Raw genomic sequence first — 19,286 nt, 5'->3', positions numbered from 1 at the left:
CCGGCAGAGCTGGCGGGCACGCCACTGCAGCCCCCTCTGGCTTCTGCTCCGTGGCTACTGGGTGACACCTCATCTGGGGCTCTCCTCTGCTCTTCCCATGAGGGTGGCACTGATGCCCCTCCGGTGGTCCTCCTTGGGTTCTCGCACTCTGGGGCCTCTGGAAGTCTGGAACCTGGATCTCCTCCATGCCTGCTTCATGCCCTGGGGGACGGGGCTATGGCTCTCTACATCCTCTAGCAGACCATTACATGGGGAAACCTTTTGAATACAAGCGCGCTGATCCACACAGGTGTGCACACGGGTGTTCACTGTTCATAGACATAAACTACACCTCTATTGGTGCTATTTCCAAGCACATTGTGCGCTGTCGGTCCTGCTTGCTACACAACAACACTCAATATTTAGTATTTACTGCTGTTTACACTTAGCTAGATTAACGTGATGGTGTTGTGTTTAGTATGTTGCTCTGTTTTTTTTTTGCTTGTTTTCTCTTCTTTTTCTCTCAACAGGTGATCCCGGAGATTTTTTTCCTCTTCTTTCTCTTTTTAAGTGCCCTCTCTCACTGTCCCTCTTCCCTTCTGTTTTTCTTTTCCTTCATCTTTCTTTCTCCCTTTCCTTTCCCTCAGTCATGTCTGTCTGTAACAACTGAAAATAAAATAAAATAAATAATAACAACAAAGATTGATCAAATGGACCAATACGGCAAGGCCGTGATGATCCACTTGGTAAAGTAAATCCATTGGGTATCCTTGTTGGTCTTCAGACAACAATTCTGACGGCTAAAGAACCAAATGGGACAGGAAAAAAAAAAAGGAATGGGGAGGTGCTAATTCATCAAGCCTCTATGCTGCGTGCTCTACCTCCACCTGTTGGCTGAATCTAACCTTTAATAGACTCTGGAATCGTTTATTTTGATAAGTGGATCATAGTTATACTAAATGAGAAAGAGCAGGGCCATCATATGGTTTTTTGGGTGGTTACACTATGGGACTTAACAATTGTGGGATTTGTTCTTCCAAATGCACCCCCCTCCCGCCACCACACACACACACACACACACACACACACACACACACACAAGGAAGACCTTAGTTTAAAATATGTTTTATATATAGCACCAAATTGATGGGGTTAAATGCATAACCATGGTACCCATCTGAACTGGCTTGCAACATCCTAAAAGGAAACCCAAACAACCCTCAGAAATAGCACAAATTAGCTTAATCTTTTCTTCATTGTGTGGTGTAGGTGTGAACTAAAAACATTTGGGTTAACAGAGAAATATAACTGTCCTGAGTCGAGATCCAGGAGTCGTGTACTTGGACTAAACATTCCACAGAGGCTAAAGTGTATCAGTGAAAACACAAGGCTCAACCACCAGAGTGTGTCTGGTCTGTTCTTCTTATCATCAGAAGTTGTGACGTGGAGGGTTTCAGTAACACATTACATACACTGGACCTGCAGAAAGAATTAGCTTCCTTTTCTGTGCCTGACCACAGGAGCTGTTAAACTCACACTGAATTGCTGGTTGGACTGATTTAGGAACAATCATTCACTTCTTTTACTGTAAACTTTGAATTCACACAAAATAAAATTGCTGGAGGATGACATGACTTGCCATAGTTATGTTAATATAATACATAAGCACACACATAATCATTTTTTAATAGATTTTATTTTCACCTTTACAGTTTCCCAAATAAGCATGGAAATTATAATATAGACCAATTAGTCTATAAGTAACATTAAAAACTACAAAGAGTGTTAAATGCTTAAAAACTGTTACCTTTTATTGACTACCAGAAGCTTGAACCACATCATCATTACCCCTCAGCTGTAAAACGCTTGTGGGGTATCGCTTTAATTCTATTGTTTATCAGTCTGTACTGTTATGGAGGCTAAACTGAAGCATCGTTGAAGGAAAAAAGCTTCTTATCTCAGTGCTTTCCAACCTCATCACATGATACCAGTGGTTTACCATCTGTTAGCATATGCAGTTTTTGTAAGAGAGATGAGCTGCATTCATTACTGTGCTATCTTGCGGCACTAAGGTACTCTGCGCTGTGTTCAGGGTGTCTCGGTCTCAGGATGTGAAGATCCACTGCACTCTCTCCATTTCCACTAATGTTGAACTGACCTACAAATGATGGTTCAATAGTTGGAGACTGATAATACATGAAGCCAATCAGCTTCAGAGCAGTGTCTCCTTTGGAGCGCTGATACCACAAAATAGTGTTAAAGTTTTGGTTTTTATGTTTGCAGGTCAGCCTGACTTCCTCATTCGGCGGCTTCAGGAGCTGCTCTGGAGTTTGAAGAACCTTTATTTCTTTATCGAGGGACACTCCTGTAGAGAAACAAAGAAAAGTTGACAGGTTGTAAATTGATGGCATTTCTTTTGAAGGATTCTATGCTCACTGAGACAACTGCTAATTATAGGATTAGAATAAAAAGTACACAAAATGTAGTTCAATCTGAGAATATGACGAATTAAAAGAGGGTTTGTTGGCTAATTGATAATTAATAATACGATTAGACATCAGAGAGTTTATAAACCCTATCCCTAACTCTCTCTCTTAACCTCTTTAAATGACCTGTGCTTGTGTGTACATTCCCCTGGACTCCCTATTTAAAATAACAGCTATTAGCAACTTTAATTCCTAATCTTTTAGAACCTGGTCTGTATTGTCCCGTGTCTTGCTGTCTTGTAGACGGACTCAGAGGGAGGGAAATACTGAAAATCAGAACTAATCACTCTAATGTGGCTGACTATCTGGAACATGTCTCTGCTGAAGGCTGACCATGGAAGGGTAAAATAATTGGAAATAACTAGTTCAGATGCTTTGCAGCACTTAATTTTCCAATAAAAGATTAACCCTTTGTGGTCCTCATTGATGACAGAATCAGAGACTTTATTTATCCCCAAGGGGCAATTAAGATACAACAGAGCAGCATGACTTTAAAAATAAGGACAGGGCATAAACAGACAATAAGAGTGAGATAAAAAAAATACTTAAAATATACAGTATGTACACAGTTTTTAAATGACAGTGACTGAATAAGTGAATAAAAAACTATAAGTGACTAACAGTGAATAAAGTGTTGGCAGTATAAAAAAAGAGTGTCAAGTAGTAGGAAATAAGACCGACAGGAAATAATCTCAAGTCGAACCTCTAAACTATCTATTGGACAACAAGTAGAAGAACTCTCTACATAAATAACACAAACTGTTTTTGATATATTTCAGTCACAATGATTTTTGTTACCTGAATGCAAAGACACTGGGGAAAGCACAGCGAGCTATTGTTAGAACTGAGGATTCAGACTTCAGGGTTTAAACTAAAAGTCTGATCATTGAACACTAATAAAAACCATTAACTGAATGCAATTATGAATGCCCAAATTACAAAGTTTTATAGTTTTTATACAAATAGAAAACATGGAAACCACTTCTAAGTCAAAATTCTAAAGGACAGAGAGTCTCTATGAATACCTTTAATGCAGATGATGATGTGTATGAAGAGATGAGACCAGTTCATGTTGAATGTGATAAACCAGCTCGAATCCCAGCTGAACTCAACCGTTTGAAAAGGACTAGAATTCGCTGTATCTTTCTGTCAACTTCTCCAGCGCAGCTCCTCCCACTGTCTGCAAAGGTTTGTGGGCATGTGGTTTGCTGCAGGTGTTCAGGGTCAGATGAAGGTTTTTGTAGAGGACTTTCAGGCTTTTCTGCTGTGGTGGGACTAGAAACTGCACAGAAATAATGCCCGCTGTTTTCAGGGTGCCTGAGTTTGCCCAAGTGCAGGAATGCTTCAACCTCTCCATTTCCACTCACGCTGAATAAGCCCTCATAGGGTTTCTCCACAGTCTGAATTTCCTTATAACTTGTAAAACCAACTAGCTTCAGAGAGGTGTCTCCTGCTGGGCAATGATACCACACAATAGTGTCGTAGCTCTTGACTTTGTGTTTACAGGTCAGCTTGTCTCCATCAGTTATGTTCTTCAGGAGATCAGTCGGAGTCTGATGAACATTTTCATTTTGATTTGGTGATGCCCCTGTAGAAAAAATACTAACGTTTAATCAAATCTTGTCATGAAACTTGCAGCATTGAGCAGACAGAAATATTAAGTAAATAATTACCTTTGATCCCCAACAGTGCAATAATAACTGATATTAAAAAACTGTTCATGTTCACACCTGCTGACTGACAGTAACTCTGAGTCTGGTGCAGGAAAGGGAGGAGACAAAGTGGCAACAGCATCTCACCACGATGATGAAGTCTCACGTCAGCACCAGTTAAAGTGTAGCCGTCTCATTTAGAATCTAGAAGAAGTTAAAAGTCAAGTCTCATTTTTAGGGGACAGCGTACTGTGAAAAGATTTTATATTGAGGTGCTCCAAAACAAGTGAAAATTCTCTGAAAAGGGAATTTTGGTGAATACTTGAGAGATTTACTGCACTTAATAAATTAAGAGGAAATAATTAATTTTGTCTGACAGAAAATCAAACAAAAAAACAAAGTTTAAACCTTTAAACTTCTGATGTGGATGGGCACTGTTGTCTGCATAGAGCCAGGAATCGAACCACCAACCACCACAACCAATTGGTAGATGACCTGCTTCTATACCCATCCCATTATAATATACAAAGAATGTATTTTGAATCGAAATTGCTAAAAACAATGACTATTCATCTCTGTGCATCTCTACAGAGGTTTCTCTTAAAAGGGAGTTTTTCCTTCGCCGAGTGGTTTTCCCTGTATTATTGTAGCAAGAGGAACACAATAATTATGTATAGTGTGAAAATGGATATTACAAATTAGTTACATTATTTGCCGTGTCCTTTAACCTACCGCCTACTGGTGTTGGCCAGATGGCGCGATATGGCAGCCTCGCTTCTGTCAGTCTGCCCCAGCTGTGGCTACAACTGTGGTTTGCCTGCACCAGTGTGTGAATGTGAGAGTGAATGAATAGTGGAATTGTGAAGTGCTTTGGGTGCCTAGGAAAGCGCTATATAAATGCAATACATCATTATTAAAACAAAAAAAATGTTGGTGAGTAAAATGAATATCTAGTAAAAAGAAAATGTAAACATGTAATCTGCCTTCAGCACACGTCTCACCCTCTTGTTCACATTTAAATATGTATCTGTGATCAGAAAAAATAGAATATCTTATAAGATAAGAAGCTTATTTTCATGTTATTGCTGTGTTATGGTACTTTTTCCATTGGCTGAACAAAATGATTTCTTTTAAAACATTCAATTGCTTGGAGAAAATGCCAATTTGGTGTCCATCCCCATCCACTGCTAGAGATGGCCTAGAATGAATATCAAAGCAACCAAGTTTTATTTGGTACAACACATTACAAAGAATGTTAAAATGAAATCATTGAACAAATAAATGACTTTTTACTATTACAAACTGATTTTGCACTGTCACATTTGTTTCCACACTATTGCCCCAGTTATGTAAATTTCAGTCTCAGCTGATTCCAAGTCATTATTTGGTTAATGCGTGATAACTAAATAGTATCGTCACACATTATTAGCCCGCCGTAGCCATGTTAGTGAGGTGTATTAGAAAGAGCTGTCAGGAGTTTTTCCAAGGAACCCTATGAATGCTGCTGGAAACACACACCAACCTTGCTACTGTATTTCTGCACAACGTCTTAGGGAAAGAACAGCCTTAATAGGACATAAACCCAAATGAGAGCCACAGAAACAGGTGCCTGCTCCTCTGTGCCATCTACAAATCTATCAGCACTTGTAGCCTGTGCTTTGGGGTTTTTGTAAATACCAGAAAGATTTTGTGTCACCGTGCAAAACGAGCTGCACAATAGTACACTGCACTGTCTTGAGCTCCTGTCAACTGGATTATTAGTGAAACATTTTTTATATCACTTGTACTAAGATCTCCACTGATCTCGAAATTCTGTTTATATGTCTCTTCCACTGTGACATCCCGATAGTTGATATATCCAATGCATTTCATATCTGTCTGGCCAGCTGGCTGTTGGTACCACAACATCACTCTGTATTCAGTTAGATTGTGGGTGCAGACTAGCTGCACCATGTCATCGGGCTTTTTGATGAGAGCAGGGGGAGTCTGATGGATACCCACACAGCAATCTGGAGAGAACACAAGAACATTTTTTCTTGTTATATATTATTTGCAATGAATAAATGAGAGAAGGAATATGAGTCAGTACCTGCTAGAAAAAAGAAAAAGAGAAAGTAGATCATTTTAATGTCTTCTATAATGGAGAGCTCCTCCTCAGTTTTGTCACATCAGCTTGTGTCTCTGAGGTCTGAGGAGGAAAGAGGATGAAAGGGGTGTGGGTAATGCACAGCATGACTCCACCTCCTTACATGTGAATGGTCATCTGGTTCTTGGTTGTTCCTTCCTGTTTTTTAAGATGAGAACACTTTAACATATTCTTGTGTACATTTTTATATCAGGTGTTGGTATTAATCTAAAATTACACAATGTTCTGAAAAGTAAGAATGGCTCCACCATGTGGCATTTCACAGCATAACTCTCTCTCTCTCTCTCTCTCTCCATGCATATAATACAGAGATGGGCAGTAACGCGCTAATGCGTTACTGTAATCTGATTACTTTTTTAAAGTAACGAGTAAAGTAAGGGATTACTATTGCAAAAACGGTAATTAGATTACTGTTACTTTCCCGTAGGAACGCTGCGTTACTGCGTTACTAAAACCGTGATTTCTTTGCGAGAATGTCTCATGACAGTGACGTAAGCGAGTGCGACGTTCGTGACAACAGCTGTCTGCAGATCAACAATGGATCACATATCGAGTGCGAGAGAGAGTATGAGCGTGCAACGTTTAAAGCTTGGAAGTACTGACCTTACTTTGAGTTTGATTCCATATAAAGTGACAAAAACATTAGCGTCCATCGTGCGTGGGAAGAAAACTTCTTTTTACACCGAAAAAAACCCTAAACAAGCACCGAGTGCGCAACGACGTAATGGGAAATTCACAGAGAAACTCGTGGATTCTTCCACTGACCGCTGCGCCACACCTGCACCAGAGCACACTCCTGCTTTACAGGTGAAAATAGAGCAACAGGACCGCTGAGTCTTTGACTTTATTTATTTTCTGCTGTGTTTTACTTGCATCTATTTGAAAGACTGAGTGTAAACACACACAAAAAAAATTATTTTATGTGCTGGAATGTGTAGAAAATAGGTTTAAATGTTAAACTAATTTCTTCAAGTCAGAGAATGTTGCATATAATTAAATTTTTGCTTGATGCATAAAGTTAAAAGATTAAAACTGATAAAACAAGTTAAAAAAAGAGACTTTTCCATTTGATTACATTTTGTATGATGGATTATGCAGAAAAAGTAGAACTGGGTTGACAGATCACTTTATCACCTATTCAGGTTGTAAATCGTGTTTTTAAAAAGTACTAAAGTAATTAATTACTTTTGAAAATAAGTAATCAGTAAAGTAACAGGATTACTTTTTGGGGGAAGTAATCAGTAATTAGTTACTGAGAAAACTGAAACTGAGAAAATATCCACTGAGTGGCAGTTTCCTGGGGTTTTCCTGGGGTAGGAATTAACCTCTGTTAATGCCAGAGGTCAGAGGAGAATAGTCAGACTTTTCTGAGCTGATGGGAAGGCAGTCGTATATCAAATAACCACTTGATAAAATCAAGATATGCAGAAGAGCATCTCTGAATACACAACATGTTGAACCTTGATATAGATAGATTTACAGTGGCAGAAGACCACATCAGATGCCGCTTGTGTCAGAACAAAAAAAAAAAGGCTGGAATCAACCAAAAATACAGGCGGCTGCCAGAGCTACCCCTCAGCATAGCTAGTAGATGCAAATCCTATAATTAGTATTAGAGAGTATCAATCCCACCCAGACTCTTTGGAGGAGGTGGTCTTGATACAGTTCCAAATCAACTCCCGAGTGGTTCATTTATGGCATGAATTTGATCCAACCTCAATCCAAATGAACTATCGGGTGGACATTGTGTCACGGCGAGTGAAGTGAGCCATGTGGAGATAATGAAGTAGGATCCAAACGCAGGCACTTGTAAAGGTGTGAAGGTGGTTTATTGAAAGTAAAGTACAAAATAGAAAAACGGCAAACTGGACTGCAGACTATCTGAACTGGGAACAACTAAACTACGAAACACGAACCAGGACACGAACATGAAGAAGGATGGGCAGAGGTAAGTGATGACGGACAGCAGGGAGAACACACGGATGAAACATGATGGATACACAGACCTTCAAAATAAAACAGGAAACAAGAAACCACTAAACAAAGACGCAGACAGAGAGGCAGACAGAATATAACACATGCAACTCAAACAATACATGAAATAACAAATCCTTAAACGCGGATAAACAGAAACATGGAACTCTAATAATAATAATCATCATAACATCAGAGAAACAAAACAATCATGCAAAAATAAAACAAAACATAAGAACTCAAAATGCTGGGTCGAACCTGCCCAGAACTGTGACACATTGCAAACTTCCGTGACACATTACCTTGATCGCAAATTGACAGTTTCCCAATATTCAGTCATCTTTGTTGAGTTTTGGTATAGCCTGGCAGGTATCTGCATCAGTGTGTGAGCTGACAGCACAGAGATACACACCACTATCACTTGGCTCCAGATGTTTCACTGTGAAAGCTCCGCTCTCACTTACAATCTTGTTGGCTGAATATTTTTCTTGACTAAAGTTTCCAAAGTCTGGGGCCTTGTAAGGCAGCATGTGGACAATCAACCTCAAGCTCTCCCCTGGTAACTGCTGAAACCAGTACATATGGTAATAACTGCCACGCAGATTGTGATGGCAGTACATCTGGGCAGAGTCACCGGTTTTCAGGAGTAAAGTAGGGGTCTGTGTGACATCGTTAGTCCATATAACAGCTAGAACCAAGCACATGAACAAGTATTTTTTAACGTGAACTTTAGCAATATATGTGTTTTAAGAAGAAAAAGATACATAAAGATAGCATAAAGATTTTAAAACCATACCTGCAGTACAGAGGAGAGAAACAGTGCTGATGATAAATGGTGACATCATTCTCAACTCTCAAATGCCTCTCACAGCAAAGTGACAACTGATTCCCTCTTAATTTCTTCTGTCACATGTTGGTTTCATCAGTCCCATCAGCACTTCACACTTGATACTTTCTTAATGTGAAATCTTCATAATAATTGTTACCTGTTTTGAGTCTCAGTGATGTCAGAAAGATTCCTTTTTTTGCGTGATGTTGAAATAGTCTAGTATGTAGTTGACTACATTATAAAAGCAGCCACAGAAACAGGTGTCTGCCTTACAGGAAACCACAAGTGATTCAAAGCCTGTGCATCATGAGTGATACACAGAGATGTGTTCAGCTCCATATATTCCTCATAATTTAATGCACAGAAAAGTCTGGTCAATGGAAAGTGAACTGCTCTCTAGCATAGTTTTGAGTTGTGTCTGATGCTCAACCACAGTGGGTCTTCCAGTCCAAACTCTTCTTCTGTATTCACACTGATCATGAAGTAATCATGAAGTGTTAAACAATAAAGTTTAACACCTTAATACCTGAGCTGATTCAATTCAACTCAATTGTATACAGCGCCAAATCACAACAACAGTTGCCCCAAGGGACTTTATATTGTAGGGTAAAGACCTTACAATAATACAGAAAAAACCCTAACAATCATATGAGTGAGCACTTTAGCGACAGTGGGAAGGAAAAACTCCCTTTTAACAGGAAGAAACCTTTTGCAGAGCCAGGCTCAGGGCGGGGTTGTCATCTTCTGAGATCAGTCGGTGGTAAGGGGAGGAAGACAGGACAAAGACATGCTGTGGAAGAGAGCCAGAGATTATTAACAACTAATGTTTACATGTAGAGGTGAATAAAAACATGAGTGAAACAAGGTGAGAGAAGGAGAAATGCTCGGTGCATCATTTGAAGCCCCTAGCAGCCTAAGCCTGCTGGGGAAGATTCAAGGTCACCTGATCCAGCCTTAACTATGTGCTTTATCAGAAATAAATTTTTAAGACAGTTCTTAAAAGTAGAGATAGTGTCTGTCTTCTAAATCCAAATTGGGAGCTGGTTCAATACAAGAACCCTGGAAGCTGAAGGGTCTGCCATTCTACTTTTAAATATCCTAGGAACCACACGTAAGCCTGCAGTCTGAGAGCAAAGTGCTCTTGGGGTGATATAGTATTATAAGGCCTTTAAGATAAGATGGAGCCTGATTATTCAAGACATTTTATGTGATTTCAAATTTGATTCTGGATTTAACAGTCCTACATATTTGTTTAATATGTGTATTGAAGAACATATCCTGGTCATAAAGGACTACAAGGTTCCTCACAGTGTTACTGGGGGCCAAGGTAATGCCATCGAGAGTAAGAATCTGGTTAGACACCATATTTCTAAGATTTTTAGGTCTGAGTACAACAACCTCAGTTCTATCTGAATTTAGATGCAGAAGGTTAGAGGTCACTCAGGTCTGCTGTTTAACTAATTGTGTTATCTGGCTTCATGGATAGATAAGATTGTGTCATCTGCAAAGCAGTGAAAATGTATGCTATGCATTCTGATGATGCTGCCTAATAGTGATGGGTCGGTCGCGAACGAAATGGCTCTTAGAGCCGAATCTTTGAAGTGAACGACGCGAGCCGGCTCCTTATCCCGAGCCGTGTTTTTTTTTTCTTTCTCTCACCCTCTCTCTCTCTCGCACTCCCCCCCCGCTTCACTCCGCATACGAGCCTTGTGCTTTATGCTGGTAGCACAGGAATAGAGCCAGAGGGAGAGAGAGAGAAAGAGAGTCAGGGACAACAACGTCACATTAGAAAGGTATAGTAATCATCCACAACTATTTTCAGTTGCAGATGATAAAGGATTCAGAAAGTTTATTCATGCAGGTCCATATGACAGAGAATATGCATCTTCTTTTTGTTTTCATATTTTAATTTATATTTAATTGTGTTGTGGTTTGCAGTGTTTTGTGTTGTTTCACTTTAAATTTTTTTTAAAAGGAAAAAGCTGAAAATTTAAATAGTTAAAAGTTGAAAGTTGAGTGCTTGTGTATAAATACACAAGCAATACACATATGCTTTCATGCTTTCAATTGTGTAATTTAAGTGATCTAGGTAGCTCTGTTTTGGAAGTTCAGTTCATGCTAGAAATGTGTTTTAGAGTTTGTACGTGTTTTGTCTCTAGGGGCCACCGCATAGTTATATATAAACATATATAAATAAAACCACTTTTTTTTTACATTAGTAATTCCTTTTCTGCATAATTCTATATTATTGTTAATAATAAATTAATTAAAGCAACAAAACAACCTGAAGAGCCGGTTCGGAGCCGAAAGAGCCGGTTCTCTAAAAAGAGCTGGAAATCCCATCACTACTGCCTAAGGGAAGCATGTATAATACAAACAGAAGTGGTCCTAGCACTGAACCCTGTGGAACTCCATAATTAATCTCAGTGTGTGAAGAGGACTCTCCATTTACACAAACAAGTTGGAGTCTATTAGATAGATATGATACAAACCACTGCAGCACAGCACCTGTAATACCTACAGCATGTTCTAATCGCTCTAATAGGATATTATGGTCGACAGTATCAAACGCTGCACTGAGGTCTAGCAGGACAAGCACAGAGATGAGTCCACTGTCAGAGGCCATAAGAAGATCATTTCAGTAAGGAAATATCAACAGAAGGAATTGAACATGATTCACTGATATATAGAATTTAATTAAACTTTTTGGCAATTAGACTCCAATTGTTAGATTTGTATTGTTGATTGTCATTTATGCTTAGAAATATCTACTCATATATGCTTAGAGTTGTATAATCAACATCATGTTGGTAGAGGTTTGATCCTTAATAGTCTGTTCCAGAGTGTTCTGGCATGCACACTCACAATCTTAGGGTCATGGGAAGAGGTCGTATCTTTTCTTGCTGATATATGGTATAGCAAACACATGAAATAGCAGTTCATCTAAACTTTTGTTTAGATGAACTGCTGGACTTCCAGGTTTAGGGAAGTCGTTTATGGGGTCACACACTGACCCCCCCCCCCCCCCCCCCCCCCCCCCCCACACACACACACACACACACACACACAGACACTTAGACAACGCACAGGCAAGGTACTCTTTGTGTGCATGTAGACGTCATATGTTAATGAACCTATGTATATTAATGTAACCTCAATAAAAGAGCAGTGTTACGGGGGAGCAGACGAGAGCAACTGGGGTCAAGCGAAGGAACGGCGTGTGTCCAGTTGGTCTCCCTCGTATACGAGAATCATGAAGAGCTCTGCTTGGTGTTCAATGCTTTTTGCTGTGTAGCTGAATTGTCTTGAACGTTCCAGCGAATGGGTTTATGCTACAAACCCATCACCGATGGCCCATCAGGGTAGGACCCCAGTCTAGACGTTAGTGGTGGAGATGAAGATGGAAGCTTAAATAGAGCATGAGCAGTATGGGAGAAGTGAGTAGCAGGTTGGTTCCACAAGGGAGAATGTTTGATGTCCAGTGAGACTGTATGTGGAGTGGAGGCTGATTGGCCCGAAGAAGGGCAGGAAAGTGATTGGATTAGTGATGTCAGCAATGAGCTTGACAGTATGGAAAAGTGTAAGTGATGTAAAGCATAATTAGCCACCAAATACCGAAAAAGCAGACAGATGTGTGACTACTGATCTTCCTGATTGAACTTACGCATTAACTTCATTTGTAACCTTCTGCAATACTGTTTCTGTACTGTGATGAGGTCTGAAACCTAAAACTCTTCAAATAAACCATTCGTCTGCACATGATCAGTTATCTGTTTGACAACTACTCTTTCAAAAATTTTGGGTATAAAAGGAAGGTTGGAGATTGATTCATTCACAACATGAGGTTAGCCGTTAATAGGCCCAAGGCTGGAGCCCACCAAAACAACTCCCTGATAACGACTGTGTGATGACTATTCTTCCCATCCCTGCAAGGACACCTGGATCAGCTGGAGGACTGTTTACTTAGCCTGATTGGCCGAAGGACACTGTGTCTCCGCTGAATTATGTACACGCACACACATACACTTACACTGATAGGCACTAACTCATCCCCCCTCCCCTTCCAACGCCTTCGATGCTTGTTTCCTGCGAGGGAACACGGCGGGTCTGTGTGCCGCGCTGGAATGGTAGCGCTGTGCAGGGCGGCTGCTGTGTTTGCTTCGGATTACTCCTCACCCCCCACCCACCCCTGTGGCTTGTCATGTCTTCACAATGTTGTGCTGTGGACATTTATGTGCTTTCTGTGCAGAGGAGTTTTTTTGTTTCCTGTTCTCATGCTGTCCTACCATGGAAGCATAGCATGAGTAGGGGTCTCTTTTTTTCCTCTTGTACCCAGTGTAGTGTACATTTCAATGTTTTTCTCTGATTCTACCAATCTCCGACCTGTATCCCTATGTAATGTTTGTGCTATATGTGTAAGGTCGGGGGGGGGGGGGGGGGGGGGGGGGGTCCTATTTCACTGCAGGGCAACCTGCATGTGACGAATAAAGCTTTGATTGATAATATCATGCTGTATGATTTGAATAACACGCTATGAAAAATTCCAGATATCCTGATGTCCACGCTGATGTCTTTAGAGTTCAAATATTTGGTGTCTTGCCCATGGGCTGTGATCACATATCAAGGTTTTAAAAACTGAGCTTAAAGAAGTGCTGCACATGAATAGTGCTAATAAAAATCCAGAGAGGCCAACAATTACCACTAATTATTTTTAGAGGCATGTTTGTGTAAAATAAAACAAGAAAAAAAATACATGTAAATAAATTTTGAGTAGCCATTTTTCTTTTACTTCTCCAATTCTGCAAATTTGTATAACAGATTATGTACAGATTATTTTTTGAAAAAGGAAAACATAATAGGAAGAACTGTATAATCACATTAGCTGTTTCAAAATAAAAGTCTGTACCTCCATATAGGAATTGATCTCTCTACAGTAAGAACTCCAGCTGTAACAACTGAAATAAAAAGCTGAGTAGATGCAGGAACAGTAATACACAGATGATATTATGTGTGGTGGTGAGGTTTTTGTGCTGAGAAGCAGCCATAGATAACACTGTGTAAACTAGCTGCACAGAAGTACACCGCATTGCTGTCCTGCTGGAGTTTCTCAATTGTTAAGGTGCAGTTTTTATTCTCATCTGCACTACCATCCAAGGTTGCAGACACATTGGCCTCTAGAGTGGGACGGCTTCCCCACATGTATCCCAGCAGCTGTAACTGTCCACCCTGTGACTGCTTGTACCAGAGGATCCTGTTATAGGTGGAAATGGTGTGCAAACATCTGAGTGTGGCTGTCTCATTTGGGTTTTTGCACATATCAGCTGGAGTCTGGTGGACCTGGTCACTGAGTGAGACACCTGTGAAAGAAACAGCAAAGAACACCATAAAATACTTTACACACAGCAATAAGAAGAAGGTGTGCGCTTTAGGCAGCGGTTATTCCCTCTTTCACGCCATTACCTGAAACCAAATGAATATTATGAATCAGAATCAGGAATAAAATTTTCATTCTTGGGTATTTTAAAGTATTTAGTTATTGTGCAGCTGATGTGGTCAAATTCTGTTTTTCTCAGTGGATCTGCAGTCATACTGTTCACCCACATCCTTGATACTCGGAAAGTCTTAAAGTGGGAGGTGACATTCTCCTGTCTGCCATGATCTATTAGTTCAGTAAGTATGTAAAGATGTGCTGCCACCTCATGAGCAGAGGAAGGACAGAATCATAGATGAGTCATTGTTCAGTATAAACCATTTTGAGCTGTCAGGGCCACTGTACATATTTATTAGTAATAATACTAAACTAGCCAAGCTTGTTTTTGGTTTTTTTAATACAGGCACATGGTTAAAAAAAAGATTACAATGTAATGTTTGATTTCAGTGTATAAATACACAAATACATATATATAAATTAAAGTCTAACTACTATGCTATATGCGATGTGTTTATATTACACTGACCGGAGACACTGAATGACATTATGCTACTTCAGGTGGCTGTGGATGAAATGACCCCCGTCGACGTGAGGTGGGTGGGACCCAAGATAACATTTTCTCAGTTTCTAGGCGAGATATTGAAGTAGCTACCAATAAGAGTGTAAGAAGCTGTAAGTTGACAAAATATGACCTGAAAATAAATAAATTAGAGGGTTACCTAGGCAACTGGATCTGGAAATGTTTGCAAACAACCAATCAACAGCTTCAAAGGGATGCATGGTAAGTGAACTGTTCTCTGTGTGGATGCAGCTTAAGAGCAAGAAAAACTCTAGACTAATTATTAAGTGCAGCCTGAAGCGTTTGGTTCACAGTGATTACACCTGGTCTAAACTCAATGTCACAGATTCTAAGGTGGCAACACCATCAGTCAGAATACTGCAACAAATCTGGTTTGCCTCAACTGCCACTCTAAGTGGTTGTTGAGGTTGTGATGACATTATAGTAAGCACAAGGAGCATACATTTAACCAGGAGAACACCAGAGCAGACATGGATGACTAAGGAAAAAGATAAAGGGAACGACAAGACTGCATTTACACTAATTACGTGAAGGGACATTGGTGGGAACAGGGACATTGGTGGGAACAGGGCAAACAGTTACAAAGCAAGGAAGATAAAAACAGAAAGTCTTCAGTCAGAAAGGTTAATAAAAAAGAGTGAGAGAAAGCAAAACCAACATGTAGGCTGACATGCAAATTTCTTTAAAAAGGCTGTTGCTGAAGCTGTTCATGAGAACCTCTGGCTTTTATCTGCAGGTGTCATGCAAAGAACAAAACATGTGCCAGTCTCTAGAAGCTACAGGAAAGGCAGCGTAACACAGGGCTCTGGACACTGCTTTGCAAATCTCTGCAGAACACCCCACATTATTATAGTTGCTGTCAGAAAGTTTGGCAACAAATCGACCGTTAACTGCAGGAACAAAATCCCAAGAAAAAGTAAACCTAGGTACATCACAGGAAGTTGATTCTGTTCATCTGGCAGAATTTCCAGATGAACAGAACCAACTTTCTGAGATTTCATTACTTGGAAAAAAGTCTGGAAATTGACAGCGAAAATACAATGGTTGAAAACTCATTTAAAAAATAGAAGCCTTCACTTTCCCAGGAACATTTCTGCCTGCACAGTAAGAACTAAGGGGGTGTGAACAGTAATACACAAATGATATTATGTGTGGTGGTGAGGCTTTTGTGCTGAGAAGCAGCCATAGATAACACTGTGTAAACTAGCTGCACAGAAGTACACCGCATTGCTGTCCTGCTGGAGTTTCTCAATTGTTAAGGTGCAGTTTTTATTCTCATCTGCACTACCATCCAAGGTTGCAGACACATTGGCCTCTAGAGTGGGACGGCTTCCCCACATGTATCCCAGCAGCTGTAACTGTCCACCCTGTGACTGCTTGTACCAGAGGATCCTGTTATAGGTGGAAATGGTGTGCAAACATCTGAGTGTGGCTGTCTCATTTGGGTTTTTGCACATATCAGCTGGAGTCTGGTGGACCTGGTCACTGAGTGAGACACCTGTGAAAGAAACAGCAAAGAACACCATAAAATACTTTACACACAGCAATAAGAAGAAGGTGTGCGCTTTAGGCAGCGGTTATTCCAAAAATATCCCTCTTTCACGCCATTACCTGAAACCAAATGAATATTATGAATCAGAATCAAGAATAAGATCAACATCTTCTTTATTTCAACTATTAAACTAGCTTTGGTGTATCTGTGCTGTTGCCTTCAGTTGCTGTTTTTCTCAGTGAATCTGCAGTCATACTGTTCATCCACATCCTTAACGCACAGAAAATCACAAGGTGGGCGGGAACCTCCTCCCATCAGCCCTACACCATTAGCTCAGTACTTTGTGAAGATATGCTGCCAGTTCATGAGAAAACTGAGTCAGAGTTGGAGAGAGTGATATTACTTACTTTCTGTCACCACCAAACAGGTGTGGCACATGGAGCCAGGTTTCTCCTGTAAAAAGGTATTTTTTTCCTTTGCACTGTCACCAAGTGATTGCTATTATTGAAGGGCCTTTGCAATATGACTCGCTGTCATTTGGTGGTATATAAATAAAACTGAATTGAAGTGATGTCTTGAAATTGCAGGTCTGTTAAAAAATGTTCCTACTTTTGAAGGTGTGATGAGCTACAGATCAATGTTATTTCTAGCTTTATTCACCTAATAGGTTAAATTGAACTGTTTGGCCATGTTTGGCCAAAAACCCATCTCCATAGAGATTGTGTCAGCTCCCAAACAGACCAAAAACCAAACTAAAATCCAGCAATAAACAATTTAAACATAAGAAATCAAAAAGAAAGAACAATACAGTATCCACATCTGAACCAAAGAGTAAAACAGTGAAATGTGGATTATTAAATATTAGGTCTCTCTCCTCCAAGTCTCTGTTAGTACATGACTTAATAATTGATCAACAAATCGATTTACTCAGCCTTACAGAAACCTGGTTGCAGCAGGATGATTATGTTCGTTTAAATGAATCAACAATCAATCGAGTGAGAGGAAGGACGCTAGCATCAACTAGCTAGCCGGTCGTCACGGCAAAGCTACAAGAGCGTCTCTCAGCATGGGCCCGAAAAAAGTTCTGTCAGCCGAGGAAGGAGACGATATTAAGAAGTCGCTGGAGTTTATGACAGAGGAGATTTCTACTGTCAAACTGCAGCAGAAAGCCATCCTGGACCTGGTCGAGGAAGTTAAGGCTCTCCGCATCCAGAACGCCGAGAAGGATCGGCGGCTGGCGTACCTGGAGAACAGAGTGGCGGATTTGGAGCAGTACACCCGGATGAACGATGTTATCATCACGGGGCTTCGCATCAAACCCCGGTCATACGCCCGGGCGGTCGCCACTGACAATGTAGGAGGGCCAGGAGAGGAAGATGTCAACTCCACGGAGCATCAAGTGGTTACCTTTCTACGGTCCAAAGGTGTGGAAGTGGATTATAACAACATTGAGGCTTGCCACCCTCTGCCCCGAAAAAATGACAGTGACAAACCAGCCATCATTGTGAGATTTGCAAACAGAAAACAGAAAACAGCACTGTTAAAACAAGGAAAGAAACTGAAAGGATCCGATGTCTTCATGAACGAACATCTGATAAAAAGAAATGCGGACATTGCCAGGAAAGCACGTTACTTGAAGAAACAGGGAAAAATTCAAAATACATGGACCACCAACTGCAAAGTATTCATTAAACTCAATGGAACACCGGAACAAGCCAAAGTGTTGGTCATCAGAAATATGGAAGAGCTGGACAAATACTGAGGTCAACTTACTCTGGAGGTATGAATACACATGTGACGTGACACACAACACAACACATGGCACAGTCCAAAAGAACTTCATCTGCATCCGGCAACAATATCAACATGACTCATTGGAATTCTCTTTATGATAATCTGGAACTGAGAACATTTCGATACACAGACCATAATGTTCTAGACTTAGAAAAGGATATAGACCCGGAAAATAATTTCTTCTACAACATCAGCAGTAACTGCTGCTACTTCACTGATGAACAGTTTAAGCATACCATCAACACGGAAAATAAATGATCAATAATCCATTTTAATAGCAGAAGTCTGTATGCCAACTTCAACAATATAAAGGAATATCTAAATGAGTTGACAAATCCATTTGGAATTATTGCCATTTCTGAAACATGGATCAATGCGGAGAAAGGAATGGACTTTGGACTGGAGGGATATGAAGTGAATTTTGTAAATAGAAGGAACAAGAGTGGAGGGGGAGTAGCTGTGTATGTGGATAAAAACCTAAACTACAAGGTGGTAGAAAGTATGACAACTGTAATTGATAATTTACTAGAATGTATAACAATTGAAATTTATAAGGAAAAAGAAAAAAATGTAATAATTAGCTGTATATATAGAACACCTGGCTCTAGTATTCAAGTATTTAATGACTTCATAGAGGAAATATTCTCTAAAACAAATCAAAAAGTTATGTTTATCTGTGGTGATTTTAATATTGACCTGTTGAATCCAAAAAAGCATAAAATGAGCGACGAATTCCTAAACACTATGTACAGTTTGAGTTTACATCCTAAAATAACCAGGCCTAGCAGAATTACACCACATTGTGCCACCTTACTTGACAATATTTTCACTAACAATATGGAAAACAACATTGTGAGCGGAATATTAATTAATGACATCAGTGATCACCTACCAGTTTTTGCAGTTTATGACACTAATTATAA

The 19,286-nt window shown here is 40.0% G+C and overlaps 1 protein-coding gene across 1 annotated transcript in view; it reads right to left on the bottom strand.

Moving 5' to 3' along the window:
- The window catches only part of LOC101476884 (immunoglobulin lambda-1 light chain), a 53,074-nt gene extending 36,337 nt beyond the window's left edge, over positions 1 to 16,737 (bottom strand). The window contains exons 1-2 of the mRNA XM_076882909.1: positions 16,689 to 16,737; positions 16,282 to 16,575 (exon numbers count right to left, since the gene is read on the bottom strand). Of these exons, the coding sequence (XP_076739024.1) occupies positions 16,282 to 16,575; positions 16,689 to 16,737 (343 nt within the window). The remainder of the gene's footprint in view (positions 1 to 16,281; positions 16,576 to 16,688) is intronic.
- Between the last annotated feature and the right edge of the window lie 2,549 nt (positions 16,738 to 19,286).

This window comes from Maylandia zebra, linkage group LG4 (assembly GCF_041146795.1).
Source record: "Maylandia zebra isolate NMK-2024a linkage group LG4, Mzebra_GT3a, whole genome shotgun sequence".
NCBI lineage: Eukaryota > Metazoa > Chordata > Actinopteri > Cichliformes > Cichlidae > Maylandia > Maylandia zebra.
Note: the sequence above shows the minus strand (reverse complement) of the source record. Positions and strands in the feature narration are given on the sequence as shown.